The 25,305-nt window shown below is 45.0% G+C and overlaps 1 protein-coding gene across 1 annotated transcript; it reads left to right on the forward strand.

The window, feature by feature from the left end:
- Positions 1–23,710: 23,710 nt before the first annotated feature.
- Positions 23,711–24,631, forward strand: LOC138514586 (olfactory receptor 5V1-like). Its single transcript, XM_069630041.1, has one exon. It carries the CDS (start codon positions 23,711–23,713, stop codon positions 24,629–24,631), a length of 921 nt encoding a protein of 306 aa, XP_069486142.1.
- The last annotated feature ends 674 nt before the right edge of the window (positions 24,632–25,305 follow it).

The raw sequence follows: 25,305 nt of genomic DNA on the forward strand, positions 1-25,305 counted from the left end.
GTGGACCCTCAGCCTCCTCCTTCTGTCACTGTGTGCTAGACAAGTGCTAACAACTTGCCATTGTGGCAAACTTTGACTGTGCTTGCATGCTGCATTTGTACTTTGCCCCTGCTCTGGGTTGGTGTGAATGTTCCTTTGACCGTTTCCTTCCAGGACACACACACACTAACCTTCCTGCATTTCTGCTTGCTCTGTTCTCCGCCCTCAAATTTGTGGTCTTCTGTGTTCATGTGGCACTGACGTGGTTAGGCATAGTTTAGTTGTCAATTGGTATAAACAGATTTTTGTCAGCGCTAAGTGGGTTTTGTGATTTGCCAATGTTCTTTGTGCCAAACGAGAATTGGGCGCAATGTCATTTTTTTCGGGGCGCTGCACATTTTTGTATCAGGCCCATAGTCTTTCAATGGATTTTTGCACCAGGGCAAATGAATGGGACAACTATGGTAAATATTGCCCTGGTGCAAGAGCGCCTTATAATGTTATGGTTTTGCACTAGAGTAATGTTTGTCCTAATGCTTCTTGCATGTCACCATTGCAAAGTATATCAGTAATTGCATTATTTTTCTCCATTCACATTACAGTGTTTTAGATTTTTATTTCAGATGATCGTGAGGCTGATGTCTTTTTTCTGAAAAAAGCAGCTCTTTCTCTCAGTCAAGTGAGGTTGGATATTCAGCTTACCAAGAGAAAATGACATAACACACTTTGGGTGTGATATTTGAGGCAAAATTTGTCCATCTGGATAGAACCCCCCCCCTACTACAGGGGGCAGTCTGGCCCTGATCCATCTAGCATCCATAAATTGCTCTGCAGTCTCTCTAAAACACAATTTGCCTTGTGAAATGTATTTAGTCTGGCTTCAACTCTCCCCTAATGTTTCCATGCCCATGTTATTGGTTTACTGCCCGCCTTCATAATCTTTAGTTCATTTTGTCTGTGATTTTTGCTCATCTAGTTACGCATTTGCATATTCTTATGGGAGATTTTAATGTTTGACCTAACAATCCTGCAGACTCCTTTGCAAAACATTGTATCACTACCTTAGCTGATAGGTCATTCTACCTATTTAATCATCTCCCAACTCACGGTCTAGGTTAACAGCCACTTTTAAGCCATTGCTGGCCCCTTGGTCTGAGCATTTCCTTCTCCCATTTATAATAGTTCTCCCTCCTACCCCTCACTGACCTTTAAAAACTTCTCAATTCCAACATCACTGGGGTAAATATTTATAAAGAGGCCCTGTTTTACTACCAGGATGCTATTAAAGCAGCAAAATCTAAATTGTACGTTACTCGCATCATATCAGCCTGGGGCTCTTCAAGAGAATTATTCAGAATTGCCAAGGAAAGTTCTGTTCCGCTCCCGTCAGAAGTTGATTCTTCTCGCTCACAAGCCCAGTGTGATGCTATTAGCATGCATTTTGTGTAGAAGATCCCCAAGATCAGGCAATCTATTGGCAGTGGTGGCCTGAGCTCCTCAGACTATACACAATTGGAGCAACCCGTTAACGTGGAGAACTCATCTGAGCTGTTTCAGTTTGAACCACTCACTGCTGATGCAGTCTTGACTGCTTTACACAAGATCAAATCTGCTTCCCCAGCTGACCCTATCCATCCTTGTGTTATTCAGTCTCTCCCTTTAAAAATAATTCCCGTATTCACTGCAGCTCTGCGCCATTCTTTTACCACTGGTGTGATTCCTGTTTCTTTAAAACACGCCATGGTTACCATGCTTTTAAAAGAAGCCCTATCTGGATCCAGCCTTAGCAGCTGACTATCGACCGATCTTCTCCCGATTCTTATGAAGCTCATGGAAGCTATTGTCACTCCTCTATTTTCTCAATTTCTTGAATCTAAGTATCTCTACAACCTTTTGAATCTGGCTTCAGACCACTCATGAGAAAGGAGACTGTCATGATCTCCATGTTGGTCTTGCTTTGCTTCAGGACCATGGCGAGGTCAGAATATGTATTCTCCTTGACCTCTCTGCATCCTTTGATACTATTGATCAAGATATCCTTCTCTGGTGCCTTGAAAGGCTGGCATAACTGCCATTCCTCTTTCTTGGTTCTCCTCTTTTCTTAAGGACTGTGCTCAAACAGTATTCCTCTTTCCTTTTCGATCTGCTCCATGTGGTGTTCCTCAGGGATCTATTCTTTCACCTCTTCTTTTAAATCTTTACCTTCGTCCACTGGCTGATCTTATTGCTGAACATGAGGTGCGTTTTTATACATATGCAGATGACAGTTGCTTTTTCGCCTTGATTCCCCTGTATCAGCACCTCCATCCAAACTGGGAAACTGTCTGTCTGTGATTGGTGACTGGATGGCCAGCAATTGGTTGAAATGAAATGGGGATAAAAAAGAGATCCACATGATTGGTTCCTCCAAATCCCACACAGCCTGGAACACTGACTACTGGCCGGATTATTTGAGACCTTGTCCTGCCCCTGGGGAATCAGTTAAGAGTCTTGGCATTAAACCTCTTCCATCAGGGTCAAGAGAAACCCAAATTTCTTTGGTGCGCAATGCAGGTTTTTAGAAATCAACATTTTGAAGAAAAGTCTGCCTTTTCTATCGAATGATTTCCGCACCAAAGTAGTAACTTCATCCATTATGGGATCTCTTGAGTAATATATGGAAATTACCTTGGCCAACCAGCTTTTTTAATCCAATGTCTTCAGATCCTGCAAAACTCTGCATCCCCGTCTGGCTTTGGGGGCTCCTACACTCTCCTATTCCCAACATCTGTTACAACAACTCCATGGCTTCCAGGGGAAAAGCTGCATTAAGTTTAATATACTACGTGTCACACATCAAGCAATCTATACATCTGGCGCTGACTATCTTCAATATAACCTGTCTTTCTACAATCCCCCTAGACTTTTGCGCTCACCACACAAACCTTACTGAGAATCCTGATATACCCCAGAGCTCGGGCTAGAGGACGTTCTTTCTCCGTCCTCGCCCGTCTGTATGGAATTCCCTTCTACCCCATCTCTGAGAAATTACAGACAATCTCCATTTACGCAAAGCTCTTAAACAGTGGCGTCGCTAGGAGAGGGCCTGGGGGGGCAGGACCCCCCCCTGTGAAACCCTGTGCCCCCCCTTGTGTCCCCCTACCTAAGACGAGCAGTGACCATGTTCTCCCCCTACATTTGTCTGTGCCCCCCTACTTTTGTTTTTGGCCCCTCTGTGCCCCTCCTAAATTTGATTCCTGGCGACGCCACTGCTCTTAAAACATACTTATTCTAAAAGCCCACTGCTCTCGAGACAGTCTCCTTTAATGCCCTCCATAGCGCCTCGAGGCCTAGAGGCCATAGTTAGCAGTTTACAAAAATGAAACAATACAATACAGTTGTGATGGGTACTTACATGGATCACTGGATTTTGGTCCTCCTTCAATTCAAAAGCAGGCAGCTACTAGACCTCTGTGCCTGGAATTCGGCAAAGTTAACAATGCAGGCTATGTAGTTTGCTAGTTTGTTTGTCAAGCTGCTTGGGAATTTGAGAATCATCTATGTATTGCTGGAAAGAGTTATGAAAAGATTGCAGGATGTCGTCAGCTGATGATATATTATTGCAGATTACTATCTATGAGCAATGATCTTTGAGTAGTGGTGTAAACCCATGAACATTTCTAACCAGTGAAAGAGGATCATATAGTTAATGGTGTCATAAGCGGCTGAAAGTTTTAGCAGGATCAGGCAGTAAGGTGGTTCTTATCCAGTCATTTAATGTATTTTGATGGATATCAATTAAATTTGTTTCCATTCCTTTGGATGGCCTAAGGCCAGATTGGAGATGATGGAATATGTAGTTTGGTCCGCTGTGTTTCTGCACCTGATTCGTTACCATGTTCTGAATAAGTTTAGCTTTAGAGGTGTGGCTTGAGATCATGCAGCAGGTCGAGAGTGAGACTTGTTCAGAATTTTGTATTTTTCAGGGGGCTGTTACCACGTCTTTCCTAAGGGAGCATGGAGAGAGGTGATGACATTTTCCACTTTGACCGCACACCGTTTGGGCTGCACAACAAGCTGAACTATTTTCATCAGTACTGCACCCTTAACAACTTGGTCATTAACTCATTTAAATCGAACATCATCATAGTTTTTACAGCAAAGAGGAAACTGCCTAGATATAGGTGGTACGTTGACTCAAAGCAGATAACTATGAAAAGCAAGATGACCTACCTGGGCTATCAGCTTTCTAACATCAATTCGCTCAATAAATGGCAAACATCTTTGAATATCAAAGCTGCACAATTGATAGCTCGGATGAAACTAATTTATCACCGCTACTGCATGTTTTCCTTGCTTCCCCTGTTAAACTATTATCAGCTAAAGGTTGAGCCCACACGATTGTATGGACTCAACCTTTGTCTGTTGGACATAGGCCCTGCACTAAACAAAACACAGGGAAAAGTGTGTAAAACAGTTTTGGGGATTCCGGGTTATCTTCCAAATCCCACCCAGATTCACAAACTGGGCCTTCAGGCTCTTGCTGATAGATTTGAATGGCGAATGTTAAACAACTTCACGAAGATGGTATCTCCTCCACCAAACTCATTATATGAGGATCTTCATGTGATGTTGATTGCCAATCATCCAGCATTGATCACCAACTTCCACGCATGGATGAATAAGTTTCTCCTCTCTCATAATCTAACTAAGCAAGATAACATTGAGCGCCCAGGGTTGGTAAAGAAAAGATTCCATCTGAACGCTTGGGCCCACAACTTGGATTTAATAGCGGGCTATGTCTCCTTTAATAACTATGCCATCTTTAGACATGTGCAGAAACTACGTACTCGTTACCTCTTGTGCTTTCCCTACAATAAAGCTCGGAATACGTACATGAGGTTTCGACTTGACCTAATCCATACTGGTTTTCAAATTGGCAAATGGCATGTCCATGGAACAGTCGACCTGTCGTTTCTGTGAGAACTCGAATGAGACGGAAACATTTCAGCACCTATTCTTGTATTGTCCTTTTTTTTATGTGAAAGACACCAATGTTTAGGTGCTTACATAGGAATAGCTTCGAACCAAGCCTGTTATTCTGTCTGGATGTGTTGTATGTGGGGAAGTAGCAACTCTATAATACTGGCTATGGTACGACTTGTGGGAGAAATTGAGGCCGCCTTAAAAATAAAAAACGCTGGTTTAACAAACTAGAAGTAGCATGTATATTTGACAATACTGTTTGGCGAACCATAATCTGTAATGGAAAAGTTGGTGTTTTAGTCATGCCACAACTGCTCGAGTGTTTGTATCAAAGACCTTTTTTTCCCTATATATTGAACGTGGAAGTCGCTATTGGATGCTTTGACCTAGGTAACATTCTGGGAAGATAGAGCCTTTGGTAGATCTTCTCACATACTGAAAGTAGAAGGATCAACTGAATGAATCGGTCTTTGCATACAATATGAAAGCTATTAAAGGGGTTAATGTGTGAAAAAAAGGGACTGTGGGATAATATGGAATGTCTTAGTCTAATCCCAAGTGCTTCTAAGTTCTTATTCTTATTTCTATATGATACTAATACCCTTTTATGATTAATAGTGAAAATCTTTGATCAAGGAACAAACCATGATCAATATGTAATGACACCCTATGAGAAAAAGGGGAATCTTTGTTTTAAACTGTGGTAACAAATGGTGGTATTAATAACGTGTAACTTAAGAGGTGTTGTATAATTGTAATATGTAAATTACTGTTTAGGATTTCTTTTGTAGTATTAGTATAAATTTGGATGTCTATTCGTAAAGGTGTAAATTTGTTTTCCACTAAAAACAAATCATGTTTTAAAAAAAGCCCTTTTTATAGAGAAGCAATGCTGCAAAATGCTGTGATTGCGGGTGTCAGGTTAGTTTGGTGGTTCTTAGGAAATTAAGGAGGACAAGGTTACACATGAACAGTGGATGGTTTGGTTTTGGAGGCAATTAATAGTAGCTTGTAAACTAACAATTTCAAAGGAGGAGAAGTGTAAGAGAGTTGCATAGCCCTGTCCTGTGGGTCAAAGATGGATGAAAGCCACTGTGACATGCTGATCTTGCTTTTGATATCAGCCATTCTGTTCATGAAGAACTGAGCCATGCCTTGTAAACGTTTGGGTAACATTGTCATTATCGGGTTTGACTCTAGTCTGTTCAGCTGCTCCTTCAACATTATGAAAAGTTTGAATTGTAGGTATTTTGCTTCAGATATCACAGATGGGAGAACATCTTTACATATGTCCTCTTAGGGGAACAGGGAGTCGCTACCCAATGAGCCAAGTATGGCGTCTCTCCATGGGTACTGAATCGAATATATTAATCTTATTTAAACCTACATAAATATACACTGCAAAAAGAATAAACAAGAAGTCAAATCATTAACAGACCACCACCATCATTTAAAAGCTTTCTTCATTAAGGAAGAATAAAGAAAGCTTCATTCCAAGAGACTCATTCCAACTATGCCAGTCCAGAAACTACGGTGCCAGTGAGCTTACCGGCACCGTTGTTTCCGACTGGCATACTACAGGTCTGCCTGCCGGAGTCCCTGTGCCCGCAGGTTTGAACTTGCCGGGCACAACGGCCATGGTAGTCAGACCGTCATGGAGGCACCTGCACCGTTAATAACGTTGCTGGTGCTTCCGTAGTCCCCACTCCCATAGAGTCCTTTGGGAATGGGGTACTTACAATTTACTGGCGCCTGACTTTCCGGTCCACTAGGTTTGTAATCCCCCGGTGTTACTGGAAAGTCAGGTGCCGGTAAATCATTACTGGTCTGGCAGTAACCTGCCGGTAGCACCGGCTTGGTTACCAGCGGACCCGTAACGAGGCTCATATTAATATACTTTTGTGGACATGTACACAGTATGACCTTAAGCATGCACAATCGATCTGCAAGGAAACCCCTTTCATCACTGAGAAATGCAATTCTCACTACCCCAACCTCAGACTTTCTGTGATGGGTATTATTGAAACCTAGATCTGCCCACTTGACACCCATACTGATTTTCTCACCTTTTCCAACTCCCCATAACTTTCAATTGAGGTTTTGGTGTTGGACTTATAACCATCAAGGGCACACAATCAGCCCCACATCCGCCCTCTGACTTTTTCCTCTTATCTTGAACATATGTCTTTCTTCTCCTTGCTTCCACCCACTTCACCATTCTGCTCGGCTATGACCCACCTGGCACTCTTAACCCCCTTTTCTCTGATCCAGACCCGCTACTTGAATCTTTCCCACCAAATGTCACCCTGGTCATAATGGAAACCTTCACCCTACCCATCATCTCGAAACTCAACCATTATAACTTGACTCTACTCTCTCTGAAATATCTCTATTTAACATCCCCACCCACACTTCTTGGATCTTATTTGATCTTATATTTCTGTCCACTATCCTCAGCTACTTTGCCCTCTCTATCAAATACTCACCTCTGATAACTCATTTATTTACCTCACCATCTTTGTCCCCTGTATATTCCAACTTGACCCAGTTCACTTATTTGCAAGATAACACTAAAATCTAGATCCATATCTCCATAGTTAAGTCCCTCCGTTCAAGCCCTGTCTAATCCACTTGTCTGCTCCTTTGAACTAGCCTTCACAGAGTTCAATGAAACACTTGCCACCTTCTTTGACTACCACTTTCCCACTGAATCATTTAGCCCCTTCTGTCCATCCCCAGAACCATGGATTAGCTCATCCATCCAACACCTTAAGACATTCATATGTCCCCTCCAATGCCTCTATGCAAAAACACTCCCCGGCTCTCACTTCCTATAAAGGCTCTTACTTTGCCCTCACCACTGCCATTAACTTTGCCGAATAATCCTACCATACAGAACTCATTTCTTCTTTGCATTCACCCTCCACTAGCGGCGTAGCACACATTTTGGGGGCCCCCCTGCGAGCCATGCTGAGGGTCCCCTCCCCCAACTCAGCAACAAATTACGGGACGCGCCACACTCTGTGGTAGCAATACGCACAAACATGATGCTGCAGGGGTATGCCGCACACTGAACTCGTAGAACAATAGGAACTTGCTTTAATGCCTTATTCAGCACAATTTCTGAGAATAATTGGCTAAAAAGCCAGAGTGTTTGCAATAGTTTTGTAGGGTAACACCATTCTAAAAATCCAATACATGAAAGTCACTAACAGTGCACGGCAACATTAATGCTTTAATTAAGTGTTTTGCTATTGAAAATTCCATGTCACAATGATCACACGTCCAACTGGCTGCACAATGTAGACCAGTCTAGACACGCAATAACATATTACAGTAAAGCATGCAGGTCACATTTAGACATACCTAGACTTGTAGCACCAACATGCCAGTCGAAGCTACAACACTTGTCATGGTTATTCTATCACAAATGCCCAGAAAAATATACAATGCCACAGTAAGAAACGACAAAACTGGCAGCACCCAAATGTCAATCTAGGCATAGAGAGGCATTCTCTTGACATAAGGCATGAACTTCTGCTGTCAAATTCTGAACGCCTCAAGCAGTTGTTGGACTTGATCCAAAGTCAAAGCTGGAGGTTCAGTACGTTTAAGGCACCTTATTCTGTCAACAGAGGCCTGACATCAACTGCATTGGTTTTCTTTTTGGTGAAATATGGTCTACTGTCTGACAAACCCACCTTCCGATAAGATACCTCTGACCGGGTCGGTAGCCTCGGGGACAGCAACCAAGTAGAGGGGAAAAAAAACTCTTGCGAGTGCTGAGTAAGTCCAGAAGCAGGATGAAAATCACAGGCAGCTGAATGATGGATTTCAGCAACAGTTCTTCCAAGCAGCCAAGCAGGAAGGGTTGAGCACCACCGGGTGATGGAAAAGGAAGGAAGTCAGGCCACAGAAGAAAGATAAGAAGGGCCAGAACGCACTGAACAGGCAATCTAGGGAAGGCAAGGATTCAGGAAGGCAGGAGAGCAAAGGCTTAGGCAAGGAGCAAACGGGATCTTAAGGCAATATAGCACACCTTACCATTCCAAACCCCAGCTGAAATAGCGTCTGAGAGCTGCCAGACTGGAAGTGGAAACGGAGCCATGTTGGAAGGGGTGGTGCATCTGCTATGGCCACCATGTTGGAATGGGTAATACACAGCAAGCCGTGCTAACCAAATGTAGCCCAAGTGGGCATAAAACGCCAGCCACTGCAGCGAAAAGATAGGTAAGGCATGAAAGGAGATCAGATGGGATGGAGATCCGAGAATGGCAGGTAACTTGCATCTTAGAGGAGTTTAACACACATTAGGAAGCGTAGCGATTCAGTGTCAGATATATATGATACAGCTGGAGATGCACTCATAAATGGCAGAGGTGAACAAGAGAAAAGAGAAAATGAATTGGGTATCAACATCAAAGAGGTGGTGTTGAAAGACAGCGATCAAGTACAGAGGGTGAAAAGAAGTGGGCCCTGGACTGCCCTTTGGTGGCACCTACTGGAAACAGTGATGGAGAATTAACAGTTACAGGAGTAAGAAACCAACCAATCATGTCATGTTTCTTTAAAACCAAGGTAGGAGAGGTTATGTAGGAGGGAGGGGTGATCTACCATGTAAAATGCTGTGCAGAGATTCATCTAAATGAGGTTGGAGGAGTGTGAGTTGTAAGTGGCGGTCAGAAAGTTGGAGTTGTGGTTGAGAGCAATTTGTGGAGGCTTTAATCTGAAATCTTGATTGTAGTGTATCACCGAATGTGAAGCATGCTGTAGTTAACTGAGTGGTTGAAGACAACTCACTTGGGGACATTTGGGGTGGAGCAGGAGAGGGACATCAGAGGGTTTCTTCAGTATGGAATGACTGTGGGTATTTTACAGAAAGCAGGGAAGATGCCTCTGGAGAGAGATAGGTTGAAGATAGAGGTCAGAGGAAGTGATGAGTGTAAGTTATTTAATTATCTTTGGTGTGAAGGGGTCAATAGGAGGACAGGATGGGTGAGATGAACGGAGGACACATATGTCTTCAGTCAGACAGGTTTAAGAGAAGGAGATAGTGTAGCAAGGGTGGGGGAAATAGTAGGTAGATGGAAGGTGTGGGGGATGAAAGAGATGAGAGGGTATTCAGGGTGTGCTGGTTGTTCTGTATCTTAGTGATCTTGGAGGAGCTATAGGGGCAAAGTCATCAGCAGAAAGCAGTATACATAGAGTATTATTTGATGGAAGGCATGGCGTCGAGGGTTAAGAACAGTTTGCGGTGGAGAGAACGGAAAGAGGATATAAGTACAGTAAGTGTATTTGCTTGAGTCAGGAGCAGTAGAGACAGTGGTGAGGAAGACTTTGTAAGAAGTGATGAGAGTAGGGGAGTATTTTTTTTTCAAGCGGCAGCCGCATAGTGGGAGCTGCATGATAGTCATCAGATTTTGGATTGATGGGGTGATCTGTGGGTGAAGAATGGATGAGAGGCTGTGAAGGAGCAATCAGGAACGTGACAGTCAATTGAGGTAGCCAGTGTGTTATTGAAATCATCAAAAGGTGTGTTCACTATAGTGGGCAAGGGTAGGGCGGAGGGCTACTGGGGTGGATTTGACTTGGTTCAGATAGGGAAAAACAGAGCCAGGTTTGAGTGTTCTTTCAGTTATTAAAGAAGGATAGGGAAGTGAGGGGGAAAGGATCCAAGATGTTGAAGTGGACACGCAAGTGGGCATGGTTAGAGAGGCTGACAGCAAGATCAGATGAGTTAAAGATTCAGGGTGGAAAGATGTGATTAAGGGAGTTCCCATGGGTTTGTAGAGGAATGGTATGCAGGTTGTCTGGGGAGTGGTTAGAAAGAGTGGAGTCTAGCTGTAGTTGATGGACCTATGTCATGTAGGGAAGTGTAAGGTCACCCATATCAGCTGGGAGTGTTTCATGTAACAGATACAGATCAGAGAGAGGGGATTAAGGGTGCCAGATAAATGGTAGACGGGGAGGACAGCAAGAGGGTGGATGCAGTAAGTTGGACAGATATGTGTTAGAATGAGGCGGGAGTAAAGTGGGAGTGGGATGGGCTTATGGTTTATTCTTGCTGATCCTTAGGCCAAAACAACTCCCCTTTTTTGTGTGCCGAGGGGAGTGAAAGAAGGTGGCATAATCATTGTGTAGGGAGCCAGTGTGGCATACTTGTGTGGAAGTGACCCAGAGGTTGGTGAAGCCCATCACTGATCATGTGCGGTAATGGGAGTTGAAGTGATTAGTGAACAAAAATGTTTCTTGCAGAGGGATTGGTAATTTCAAAAGTCCACAGTGAGGTTGGTAGGAGGGGGTGATTTGAATAGATGATGGGAGAGTGGCAAATGATGACTAACACGATAGATGAGGTTTGAGTAGGTACCCTGCAAAGAAGGGGAGCAACTAGAGTTCCTGCTGGAGGGGCATTGAAGTATCTGGATAGGTAATGAGAGTGGTTGTGACAGGGATGAGTAGGGAATTGAGCAATGTCTTGTTCAGAAGCCCTATAAATGAGGGTGTGTGGCACTTTAAGGAGGAAAGGTAGTGTGGGCACGAGCATTGTGGAGTAGTACAGTAAAGGGATATTGATAGAGTGAGAGAGATACGGGCAAGGGGCACCAGAAGCACAGGAAGGTGAAGCTTACCTTTTGTCTACTTGAATAGGCTGTTGTAGACCAATCAGAATAGTTTGACAACATTTAGGTTAGTGGAGAACAAAGTATAAGTAGGGTATTACCCACCAAAATGCGCGATAAATAGGTGAGAGGCGACCAGAAATGCAGTTGGGCTGGTAGCAACCAAAATATAGAATAAATAGGCTGGTAGCAACTAACACAAACGTAGGATGGTAGTGACCATAATACAGGATAAATCGGCAGCAGTGACCTACCTATAAGTAGGCTGGTAGCGACCAAAGCGTAGAATAAATAGTCGGATAGCAGCCAAACATCCAGAATAAAAAGGCCAGCTAGTGACCAACGCTGAGGTAATCCAGCAGTGTCTAAAAGACAGGATAAATAGACGAGTAGCTAGAAATACAGGCAGGTTAGTTGTGAAAAAAATATAGGTAAGCTAGTAATAATCAAAATACAAGATAAATAAACTGTAGCAACCAAAATACTGTATAGGTGGTCTGTTAGCACCTAACGTGTGGCATTCTTTACATTAAGATTCAATGTGCGATGTGACCGTAATACTACTCATGGCAGACATCTTGGCTGCAGAAAAGGGGACCATGTTAAGTTGGCGGGCTCAGCAAAGAGCAAAGAGGCGATTCCCTTTGCCAAGCCCCCTTCGCTGAGTCGCCTGGGTGAGTCCATCCTGTAGAAGTGACTTTAAGCAAGGGCCTTGCCACATGTTTGAAGTTGGCCAATGGCGACAAGGCACATCCGGGTGAGTTTCAAAGCTTGAAAGGTTACATTTTGCCATTGCTTATACCAAGTGCCAAAAAGAAGTCAATATACTGGCAGGACTATAGGAATATAGCAATGAGAGGTATTTTGCAAAAAAGCATTCCAAAGAAAACTAAGGTTTCAAATTACAGATGCAGTGTGTGTTTGTTTGGGCAGTGCTTAGCTGTTATAGTGTTCATGCCAGTACGACCACAGCCTCAGAAGCATACATGTCGACAAGACCATGGGCCTCATTACACGTTGTGCGGTAAAAATTGGAATTTACCGGCATGGCGTAATTAGCGTGTCCGCCCTCGCAAGAGGCCGCCATTTGCGAGCCATTACGAGTTTGCGGGCATGAGCATAGAGCCATGCCGGTAATGATCCTACCGCCAAGCCGCAAAAGTCCCCAAAAAGTCCCTTAACAACATCGTCAAAAGCGCTGTTAGCACTTCCGACCTGCCGCCACATGCAAATAGCGGTCACCGCAATTAGCGGACATCGCCATTAGCGGTGACCGTTATTTTGCGGAACCGGAAATAGCGTCATCGCACAGGAACGGGAAACAGCACGGCGGCCATCTTTAAAAACACAATCCATTGCCATCCTCCTTATCCAGGACACCTTACCAGGAAACACGTTCGGAAATCCTTTCAGGACACTGTAAAGATGCCCAAGGCCGTGAAAAAATCGTCAGAGCGGCAACGCAAGGAGAAATTCAGCAAGGAGGAGCTCATAATGCTCACTCAGACAATAGAAGAAAATGCACAGGTGGTCTTCTGTAACGACATGCGGCGGGAGACCATCCTGAAGAAGAAGGCCATCTGGGAAGAGGTAGCCCACAAGGTCAGCGCGGTAGGCACCACCACCCGCACAGTTAAAGACTGCCGAAAGAGGTGGGACAACCTCCGGCTACATGTAAGGAACATCCTATCGGTAAACCGCAACCTGGCTACGGGCACAGGAGGAGGCAGCGAATCGCCGATTAAGCTCAGTGAGTGGGAGGAGACATATGCATCGACAATCAGCGTGGAATCCATCGAGGGAGTTGGACAAATGGAGCATGGCGTGGCCATTTCGTCTGATGGAGGTGAGTGTATGCATCAAAACAATGCACAGTGAAGTGTGATGTTCCCCCAATCATGTGTCCATATGAATGCCGTGGATCCAGCCACAAACAAACATGCATGCATGACCACATACCCGTTCAACACAGAGCCATTCATGCATGACCCACCCAACATCCCCATTACCTGCATCCACACTAAAGAGCCCTAAATGCATAGAACGGCATGACGTATTCATTCAGCATAAGGCAGGTCGACCCATGAATGATGATTTTCCCCATTTCTCGTCCGTACAGGATCACGCACAGAAACTGAGGAGGCACGCACTTCCACACCTGCTCCTACATCCAGCAAAAAACCCAGGAGGGATGCCACAGGGGACACCGCCACATCCACAAGGGCAGCCAGGAGGAGTGACCATGACCACAGGGACAAAGGCAGCAGGAGCACAAGTTGCATGCAGCCACAGGCCATGCCTGCTGCCGTCGTGGCACCCATGGGAGTGTGTCTCCCAGCAAGTGAAGGCAGCATTGAGGGAATGCACTCTGCTGCCACCAGCTCAACGGGTGAGGCAGCAGCCACTGCCCCACTTTCGGATGAGGAGGAAGCACCTGGCATTGAGGATCTAAGCCAGAGCCCCAGACCAACACGCCCCTTATTGGCAAGCCCGAGGTTGTCATCAGGTCCGGGTAGCCAAGGAGAATCACCCACCCCCACCCTTGAAGGGCCATGGAGCCCCCAGGTATTCTCACCTGATGCAAGTGCCATGGATCCTGGCACATCATCCATCCCACCAGCACCCACCATGCGTCATGACCTATCATCCATCTTTCAGAGGCAGACCGACATGACTGGTCTAGTAGGGCAGCATGTGGCTGAGACAGGCCGCCTGAGGGAGGGAGGCCATGGAGGCATGCACCGACAGAATCTGCAATGAAATGACCCAACTCAGGCAGGCAATGAACAGTATAGCAGATGCAATTGAGCGCCGATGCCCACTCCCAACCCAGGATGAACCGGGCCCAACCTCCTCTGGGAGTTCACGACAAAGTAGCCCCCTATGCCGGTCTCTGCGCAACCTGCGGCGCACCACTTCACAACCACCAGATGACGGAGCAGGCTCTGGCAATTAGGGCCAGCAAGGACTGGGTGCCACATGTGGAGAAGGACACATTCACGCCATGAGGCTCACATGGGGGTGTTGTGGGGCGAGGGGGTTAAGGGCGATTTTGGGAGTGTTGTGGGGGGAGGGGGCTAAGGGTGATTTTGGGAGTGTTGTGGGGGGAGGGGGGTAAGGGTGATTTTGGGAGTGTTGTGGGGGGAGGGGGGTAAGGGTGATTTTGGGAGTGTTGTGGGGGGAGGAGGGTAAGGGTGTTTTCACAGTTGGTGCCCTGCACATATTGTTGTAGTTTGTTCACAATACACTGTTTGAAAGTTTACACTGGCTTGGTATTCATCATTGTGTGTGTGTACTGTATTGGGGAGATGGATCTTTGTGGGACTGACCACATGCATCAGGGCAGTAATACCCATCTTTATCCATTACAGTCATACCTTGTATGACATGCAATCTGATGCATCAGATGCTGATGCACATCGTGTCCTGCCTAGACATTGCCACTTGCATGTCCCTGCGGGCCTTTTGAGCCATCCTCATCACCATCCACATCATCCTCATCTTGTGCTTGCATGTCAGGTGGCATAGTCACATTCGGTCTGATGTAATTTCAGTCTCGCAACACACATGCCATGGTTTACTTTGGCACTTTGACATGGCCGTACAGGAGGGCTTCACCCAGCACGCTTAGGGACCGGTGCTGTGTGTTGTAGAGGCCGGATGCCTGCTCCATCACAGCGCAGGTACGGCTATGTGCAATTTTCTTGTCCTCTTCCTGTGGTTCTGTGGTATTTCTGGGTGCCCTGCTGGTGCTTGCTGCGCCTGTCTTGCCCTATTCCTACTCCTACTGCGTCTCCTCTGTGCTTCGTGTTGTTGATGGTGTCGCACTACAATCACATCCTCCAGCCCATGTAATGCGGGCAGTATTGGAAGCATTTTTGTGTGGGAAGGGGTGTGGGAAGGGGTGTGGTGTGCCCTTTTGTGCTGCCACATTCTCCATCCCCTACACCTGTGCTGAATGTGGCCACAAATGGCAGGTGGACTGCTCAGGTCTCTTAACGGGTGGTTCGCGATGCCGGTATTAGCGCCATGGCGGTAGGGTGTTTTGGGGTCTTTACCATGCCGCTATTACCATGTCCGCCTACCTTGTGATGGGATGCTATTTTCGACATGCCGCTATTTCCGACCTCGGGGTCGCGCGCCCACGGACTTGCCGCTATTAGTGCCACCGTACTTAACGATGGCGCTAATAGAGGCAAGTCCGGGTCGTAATTGGATAGGAAATTTAGCGTTGCCGGTATTCACTTACCGGTAACGTTATTTCCTTACCGCCGTCCGTGTAATGAGGCCTGATGTATTTTGGGATATGTTCAATCAGGCCCATTTTTACTTTCTGGGTCTTGCAGTCCCATTTTTATAATAGAAAAGCCAAAGCAACTAGTCCTAGAATGCAAAGAATGGATTAGCATCTCCTGAATTAAGTGGGGCATGCAAAAATTAATGCAAAAGTTTGCAGAATCTTGCAAAAGTTCCTTTTTTGGTGCAACCGCCTGCACTTGTCGAGTAAGCATTATTTCATCAAGACACAGCAATGTATAATACAAGTGATGTGCGCTGTAAACATAACCTTACTTCCTATTACTGTTAGGTATCAACTCTCAAAGGGTTATGGGACATGCTGCAAACATCTGTGTGCAAAACATATATCAAAGGTTAGAATACAGGCCTGAAGGACTACACCTTCACCCGTATGAACCAATGACATTTGAACCACTGATTTGGGAAACATCTTCTAATATTTTGATAACAAACATTTACTTTTGTGGTTTGTTCTATACGGTATCATAGCCTTCTTCTTACTCTTTAAACTGTATGCCTTATTTACACAAAAGAAGCCCGAAGCAGCTATTTGTAACTGTTCTTCAATTCACGGCCCTAAATAGTTAATGCAAAGGTGTTCGGTGTTCGGATTCATAACTCTTAGACGAGTGTAGGTGGAGACTTCTTGTTTTATTTTCCGGTTCCTTAAAGTGCAAAGTGTAAAGCGTAATAGAGAGGTTATATTAATATGGTACCCACCAAAAGCTGAACCGTTATTTCGCACATAAGTGTACCCATTTCACCTGCTTCAGATGGATGAAAATCTAAGCCCCACTTGCCCATATTTCAACCTGTAAACTTCAGGTTGAACACGGATGTTTTCAGGAGACCTGTTAAGCAACTGAGATATCTGGTGTGGTTACAGCAACCTGTAAAGTATATCTAATGTGCCTTTGTGGCATTCGGGTCACCTTTAATCCCCCCCCTCGCAAATTATCTCCTATTACGTTTTTAATTTTACCAACCAACAATTGTGGTTGTTTATGATGTGTTGCTTAAAACACACGTTCTGTATTAGATCACTGTAGCCCTGTGCAGGCTGAATTGAAAGCATGTCTGACTAGCAGTGTTCCCTTCCCTGTATGATACAAAAGCTTGGATGGGGGTGGTAGCACTAACGGGGCACCCTTGATCACCTACGGGCACCTTCACCTTACCATACCTACCCTACCCTGACGAGAAACAGCCTCATTTATGAATAGCGAATTCAAACCTTGGTCCTGTGTACGCCATATTTTGTGTATGTCTCACTGCCACCACTCCTCCCCCACATATGCACTGACGCATTTCCCCTCAGCTACTGGCTCTCCCTCAACAAAATAAACAATGCCATTTTGTGAAGGCGCCCTGCTCGTGGAATGCCTCCTCCATCTGCAGTATTGCCATTTGTACAACAGCTACTTGGAAACGTGTCTTGTATGAAAAATTCAACTAAACCCGCATCACAAACTGAATAGTCTCTTGACAATGGGTTTTATTATTACTTATCTTAAGTAAGCCAAGCAACTCCAACACAGAGAGGATGGGGATGACTGAAAAAAAGGTTTCCTTTTGATTGATGCCGCTGGTGCTGCAGTGGGCCTCCAGTGAATACTAGTCCTGCTCCTGCCTGACAGGGTTCCATGTAATAATGTCGCCACAAAAATCTCGCCATGCAAAAATATTGCCGAAAAATGGCCGTTTTTTGTGGCGACATTACTGCATGGAACATGCTGGTGACACCCCTGCAACCCCCAAACTTTTTTTTTTCTTTTTTAAAAAAAAAAGAATGTTTGTTTTTTTGCCCCTGTCCCCATATATATGGTCACCCAAATAATATTGCCACGGCATTTTCCTGGCGATATTATTTACGGCAACCATATATATGGCGATATTATTACCTGATACCCCTGACAGTGCACACCAGCCAGGGTGTGTCTAAGACTCACTGAGTCTGCGCTTGGGCCCTGGCTGGCACTTACATGCAAGCAAGTAAAACAAAAAAAAACCTGAAATGCAAGTCGGCAGGATGGTGTAGCCACACGGGCATGGTGGGAGACCGATATGATTTGAAAGAAGAAGAAAAAAGAATGCTAACGTGGTGCAGTGCACCAAGGCCTCTGCCTTTCTGCTGCTGGCAACAGCTGGCATGCTCAGCTGAGAAGTACCAAAAAAATAGTGCGGTGTCCAGCATCGGCAAATACTGGCACACATTAAGCACGGGTGGAGCCCCTAAAAGCAGGGGGGCCCGTAGACCGGTGCCTACTTTGCCTATTGGGTAATCAGGCACTGTGGGGAGCTCTGCTTTGCAAATATCCCGCTATTCAGACAAATTTTAGCAAACAAGCCACAGACAATGTGCACATCACCATTTTAAATTTTGTAACGTTCACATTTCCAAGAATCAGCAATAACAAAGCATTGGCATTGCCAATAATGTGTGCTTTTGAAACATGCCAAATGCCTAATACTTATACACTAGCCAAAACTTTTGGGGTTTGGCAATGTTTGTAATAAGACTCCACAGAAGGACATGCAGTGCTCATAAATTGAGTGGCTTAAGCAGACCTGTTTTTTTTTGTACTAATAGCGTGTTTACAATTCCAAATTAAGCCATTAATTCTCACATGGCTGCTTTAAAAAAACACTGGCTGGCAGTTTGAGCGCCAAGTTTGATGGTAAGGCTGGATTTAAAGCAAGCTCAAAGACTTCCCACAAGGAGGAAAATGTGCATAAGACTCCTCCCCTACAGCAATGGCACAGACAGGCTACAAAGCTGTGCTGTGGATGGTGACCCAGATAACTGGGTGAACAAGAGGGGAGGAGTTGGAATGGACAGAAAAGAGTGAAGCACAAATAAATGAAAGATCAAAGGAAATAAGAAGGAATGAGGAAAGGCTAAGAAGAAGGGAGGAATAAAGAAAGAAACTGAGGTGGAGAGTGAATGAGGAACGACTGGGATCGAGGACAAAAGGAAAACGGGAGGACATGCAAGGAAAAAAGGTAAGAGGGAGACAAAGTAGGAACAGTGGAAGGTAAAGAGGAGAGGAGGAAAGGACAAACACAGGGTGGAGAAGAAAATCATCTAGCAAGTAAAAATGTCAGTAACTGGTGACAGGTTTTGGCCTTTTACAAAGTACACATAATTAGGTTCAAAGGCATTTTAAACATTCACGCTCAAAACCAATGTTAGGTCGTTGGATAAAATGTTACCTATTAATGAATTTTGTTGAATATCTGTGAACATTGATAAATACCTTTTACAAAAAAAAATATCTTAGGCAATAGTTTTCAAACTGCCTTGCCAATAGAATCTCGATTGTACTATCGGCAACCATCAAGACAGCAACGTAGGTTGTGAAGGGAGAACATTGGTCTCTATTAGAGCACGACTAGGCAACCCTTTGCTCTGCAGATGTTTTGCACTACAATTCCCATCAGCCCCAACCAGCACAGTCAATGATGAGAGATCATTGGAGTTGTAGTCCAAGACATGAGCCACAGATTGCAGACTCCTGTATTAGAGGGCTGGCTGAACAGGCTATGAGTGGAGGTATTCATGTGCTGATCCCTCTATTCGAAGTATGGCCAGCATCTCTAGGTTAGTGTAAGTGCATTTTGCATCTGCAAACATGTTTGTAGTGTGTGCTACATGGTACTCCGGATTAGATGTTACAGAAACATACCATGCTCAAAGACAAGCTACTGTTTTATTGACCTCAAAAGGATGCTGTAAATGCCCAACTGGAAGAAAATGGCCCAGACGTTTGTCGTTTGCCAATTAGCTATTGTGGCATGAAGACCATAACAGATGGGGCAGCCACTGTGTTTCACTGAAAGTTTTACTGGGTGGTGATTGGCTAAGGGTGGGAATATATACCAGGGGCAAGGACTGGAGTATTTTAACACTAAAAGCCTGAGGTCTGTAGTTCTAGTTCTTAAAGCTGAATGCAGAAAATGTGGGTGGTGGGTTTAGTTTGGATAGGAGGGTATGGTGTGTTGGAAAAAAAGTCTTTAAAGGAGATGTTCTGGCCTCTCCAGGGAGGTGGCATAACTGGAGGGGCCAAGGGAAGGAGGTAGTCTCTGCGGTGTGGTGGGATTTTGGTTACAGCAGCCAATTAACCACACCATTATGGACAGCAAGCAGACAAGACTGTCTTACCGGTGCCACGGACACAACGAAGGAATGAAGCCACTTGCGAGTGACAGCAAATGGCAGAGAAAAGACAGGAATCGGGATTCTCGCTATCCTCTCCAATGACCAACAGAGGTCCTGCCACCACATAGTCCCCAAGACTATGATCTGTCCATCTGTGAGAGTTAGGGGACCATAATCCTGGCCAGGGTTTGTGGGCACACCCTACACGTGGTTGTTTCATCTTGACTAGAGCAATTTTATTAAAGCTTTCAATGCTGCTCTTTTCAGGCCAGGTACTCTACCATCTGCCATACAAATGGAGGTCCACTTCGACCAGGCTCCCTGGGATCTCAAGGGTCAAAGCGGCCACGTGGGCTGGGACTGAAGGGACTAAAAGGCCGACCGGTAGAGGGCTCCCTAGGACCATCGTGCAGGCTCATTAGCCTGCTATGAGGAACCAGGCCAAAGACACGTTCATGCCTGGAGCATGCCCTCCACCCCTCAGGGACAGGAGCGGTTAGGGCCCCAAAGTATGCCATTTTGTGGCCACAGGGGAAGTGATTGTTGAAGCCGTGGGTTGGAGCACGGTCTCCTATCTCTTGCTTGGCAGGGGTTGTCGTGGAGGTATGGGATGAGTGTGGTGGCAGGATTAAGGGCAAGCAGAGTTTGATCTTCCTCTCTTGCTCGCTGGAACACAACAAAATACACTGTTCGGTCTGCCACTTTGACTCAAAATGTCTGCTCAAGGATTTGTTCCGCGGAAGTGAAAACAAGACCCTTTTCGTAAGTGAATGTTGGGGGATTGTCAATAGGCACATGAGCACGAGGCGGTGATGTTGTGAATGAAATTTAAAATATCTCCTGGCGGAATTTTGCAAATGGAATGGCCATCTTAAAAAATATACCCCTTAGGATTGTTTTGGAAGCAATATATTATGACAACAATCGGCATTTATTTCACAAGGCTTGTACAGTGGGTGTGCAGATACATAAACATTATACCTCTTTACAGGATTTATACCTCAGCGTTATGTATGTGGAAAAAACAGACGATTGTTAAAAGCTCAACTTTAAAAACGTCTCCAATGAAACCCAACCTGTCCTTGGTAAGTTTCTGAATCTATGTCACATAGCCATCCAAGCATTGGAAAAGCCAACAATTTTGGCCTTTCTGTTACACTGTATAGGAAGACGCATGGTATATTTACCATTCAAAGATGGCTGGCCTATTTCCAGAGAGCTTCCTTAGGGACAGTTATCCAAGATGGCTGCCTCCATGGTAGAACTCACTCAAAATTACCTTAGCTGACCTCTTTCCTCTCTGATCGACCCACCCAGTTCCAACTTGGGTCCTTCCTATCATCTATCTTCCTCTCTACCTGTGGTGTTCCCCAGGGGCTAACCTCTCACCCTGGCTTTTCAACCAATACCTTGCAACTCTCGCCCACTGCATTGCCATTTTCTGCTCAAATTCCCAGTGCTACGCTGATGACACTCAACTCATTTTCAGGCTGCCCTCAGCCACCTCCTCTCCCCTTCTCATCTCTGATTGCCTAACTGCCATTCAAGACCTTCACCATCCTTTCCCCTCACTCTCTGGCTGGCCTCCCTTGGCCCTCCTCCTACCCCCACCTGCGAGGCTAAGAACCTCAGGGTCATCTTTGACTCTATACTTTCCTTCTCTGCCCATGTCTCTGATGTCTTTAAAAGGTCAAACTTCCTACTGCACCTTCTCAGAGGTACTCTGCCTTTCCTCTCCTTCCCCCAGAAGCTCATGGCCTCCCAAGCTCTGGTTCTCTCTAGGTTGGACTATTGCAACAGCCTCTTTTTAAATCTACCTTTCTCTACACTCCGCCCTCTGCAACTGATCCAGAACAGGACTGCAAGACTTGTCCTTGGCCTAATGCCCTGGGATCGTATCTCTCCAGCTCTGAAATCCCTCCATTGGCTCCCAGTGGATGCAAGGATTAAATTCAAAACCCTCTGCATTGTCTACAAGGCTTTCTGGGGCCTGGGTCCAAAATACCTTCAGCTATCCCTCCGCAAATATCTCCCCTCTCGAGCTCTTCACTCCTCTACCTCTAACTCCATCAGGGTCAGTTGTTTTTCAAAGAAACGACCTGGGAGTAGATCTCTGTCTTCGGCTGGTGCCTCCCTGCCACTCTAAAACTTGAGGAGAACCATCTCCGGTTCCGGAAGCACCTCAAGACCTTCCTCTTTTCTTCTGCCTTCGCTCCCCCTCTCCCCTACTGATCTGTTCTCTCTTGGCACCATGCACCTGGCCACCCTCTGTCCTCCGGGCCCAGGTACCTGCTCACCCTACCACCATCCTGCACTGCCTCCGGGCCACCCCTTGCACTGGGGTCTGTATCTGTACCCATCCAGCCCCTCCTTTTTCTTCCTGGACTTATCAGATCTACCCTGTCTGCTGCCTTAAATTTAGCACTTTCCAATTGCTGGATGCACTACCACTGTTTGTTGCCTTTATTATTTATTTATTTATTTATTTATTTATGATTATTATTTATCTGTTTCTCCTTTGCTTCGCACTTTCAACTTCTCCACCCTTCCATGCACTTTTCCCCTCCCCCTCTCCCATGCACTTGCACATTCTCAATGTCACTGGGCCTAGTAAGATTGTTGTTTTGTTCTCCCCTATTCCCCTCCCTTGCATTGTCGTGCTCTGAAAAACATGTGTACGAGCACGATAGAAATAAAATATCAATATCAATAAAATCAAAGAGTTCTGAGATGGGCAGGAATGGGTGGGATTAGCCATAGGGATTATATTGGCTAGTGTCAGGGAAAGGATGGGATTACAACTGTGTATCCCTCCTCAAACGTCATCCCCATTGGAAATGCATTATGGACCCACTTTCAAAGCCCATTTTTGAAGCTGTTATGTTAATGACAATAGTTTCGGCTTTTACGGTAGCACTTTCAGCGCCACCTAATAGCCCAAATTAAAAATCAGTCGTATGCTCCTTTTTCTCTTAAAAACTGTTTGTAAGTGAATAAGGCCACAGGATTTGCCCAGAAAGTTCTCCCACTGTATTTCTCACGTTATGTTCGCCAGCATTCATTTTCCTTGATCCACTGCTATGCCCTGCAATCTTTGGGCAATCAAGAGCACTAGTTTACACATCACTTTACATGTGGTACACTTGCTACCCCATTGGCTAATATCCTGCAAACTGATGATTTTAGCAGTGGTTTTCAAAATGCTCAGAAACATCTGCATATTGTACAAAACTGGCTAAAACTGTTATTATTTGATGAACACCCGAGGGTCATTGTCAAGGGATTTTACATTTTTGTTCCAAACATAATTCTTATCAGTCTTTCACTTTCTCCGTGATCTGCTAATTTCCTGTATCTGTTCACCTTAAAAGAAACTGTGCCATGCTCTTTTCTTATTTGTTGTAGTGAAGTCTTTATCCGACGCTTGGATTCCTAGGGCAGACAAAGCAACATCTTATAGCCACCTGGATTGTCACGCTTCCGCATGGGCAGTCAACAAGGTTTTCTTGATTGAAGGACCACCATAGGGCAGAAGAGGTTGGAGCACCATTCCAGCGAGATGACTGCTACCGGAGTTACTTCTTACCAGTATGCTGTGATCTCCACTTGGTGTTTTTTTTCTGGTCTGGAAATGATATGAAACCCTTTATACTTAGGTGTCTGTAGAGAAACAGCCAAGTGCTTAATGGGGAATCATACCTCTCAGAATGACTTCACTCTTTTAGGGATTTCAGATGAACCTGGACTCCAGGTTCCCCTCTTTCTGGTGTTTCTGGTGCTCTACGTTGTCATCACGTTCGGAAACCTCATCATCATCTTCATAATTTGGTCGGAGCCTCATCTACACACAGCCATGTACATTTTCCTTTGCCACCTCTCGATTCTGGACATCTGTAATCCATCAGTCACTGTACCCCAGATGCTGGCAAATCTCCTGTTGGAAAAGAAAACAATCCCTGTGCGTGGTTGCATTACACAGTTCTTTTTCTTTATTTTTTTTGCTTCCTCTGAATGTCTTCTCCTTAGTGCAATGGCATATGACCGCCATGTAGCCATCTGCCACCCTTTGAGATATTCATCAATTATGAATGGGGACTTGTGTGCTCATTTGGCTGCTGCTTCCTGGCTTGGTGGTTTCCTTAATTCATCGATGCATACACTCGCAACATGTCGATTATCATTTTGTGGCCCAAGGACAATTCATCATTTTTTCTGTGATCTTCCTCAGGTCTTCACACTTTCTTGCACTGACCCCTTCATCAATGTTTTGCTTGTTGTCGTCTCTGGTACGATCATGGGACTCGGATCATTTTTCATCACTATTATTTCTTATGCATATATCATCTTCGCAGTCCTGAAAATTGATTCTGAAACGGGTAGATCCAAGGCCTTTTCCACTTGCTCCTCCCACCTTCTTGTGGTCACCTTCTATTATGGTGCAATGTTCCTGACGTATTTACGCCCTTCTTCGGGCTATGCTATGGCCGAAGGCAGGCTGCTGTCTGTGATCTACACTGTAATCACACCTCTATTGAATCCTCTAATTTATACGCTGCGGAACCAGGAAATAATAGCATCTTCAAAGAAGGTTCTATTCACTTGTTAAAGAGAAGATGACTCTACATTGGAAACTACATGACAAGGTGTCTGATTACATACATCTGAAGAAAGAAGTACCACTAAATAGGCAGGGCACATTTCCCTTATAATAGCTCCTAGCACATTTGGAACACAAGGATGGGAAAGAGACGTGAACAACATGGGAGAACAGTGAGCTTCTCACGCATTTTGAACTTTTCTTACCTCTATTGGTCTCTCATTTATTTAGGTGATTTTCATGTTCATACCGAACTTAGCAACTCTCGGCAGTTCAATGGTCCCTTGATAACCCATGAGAACTCAGGTAACCAACTTTACCTAGTGTTAGATAGGTTCTATGTTCTTAGATCGCCAGTTTTTTTTTCACAGTTTTTAGCCGAATATTTCTTACTTTGCTTATTGGGGGTGTTCTCCCTCCAAGCACCCTCCCTCCCTATTATCTAATCCCTATTCACAACACCCCTACTCCTTATGTCCCTTTAACCCCCCCATTTTTTCCGAATCGTTTTTTCAGCCGAAAATGTTCAGCTCAAAACTCTGTGAAAAAAAAGCCTGGCTATGTAACAACATCATACTGTTTAATGGTAATATACATGCATCACGAAAATCTATCATGCCAGTCTTCTGATCAGACCTTTTATTTCAATTTGGAATATCAGTATTGTGGCCTCAAAGCAAACC

This window comes from Ambystoma mexicanum, chromosome 12 (assembly GCF_040938575.1).
Source record: "Ambystoma mexicanum isolate Mex_15411 chromosome 12, UKY_AmexF1_1, whole genome shotgun sequence".
Taxonomy (NCBI): Eukaryota; Metazoa; Chordata; class Amphibia; order Caudata; family Ambystomatidae; genus Ambystoma; species Ambystoma mexicanum.

Bases quoted from the DNA above. Each gene is read 5' to 3' on its own strand.
- LOC138514586 (XM_069630041.1), top strand. From the start codon at position 23,711: ATGGGGAATCATACCTCTCAGAATGACTTCACTCTTTTAGGGATTTCA.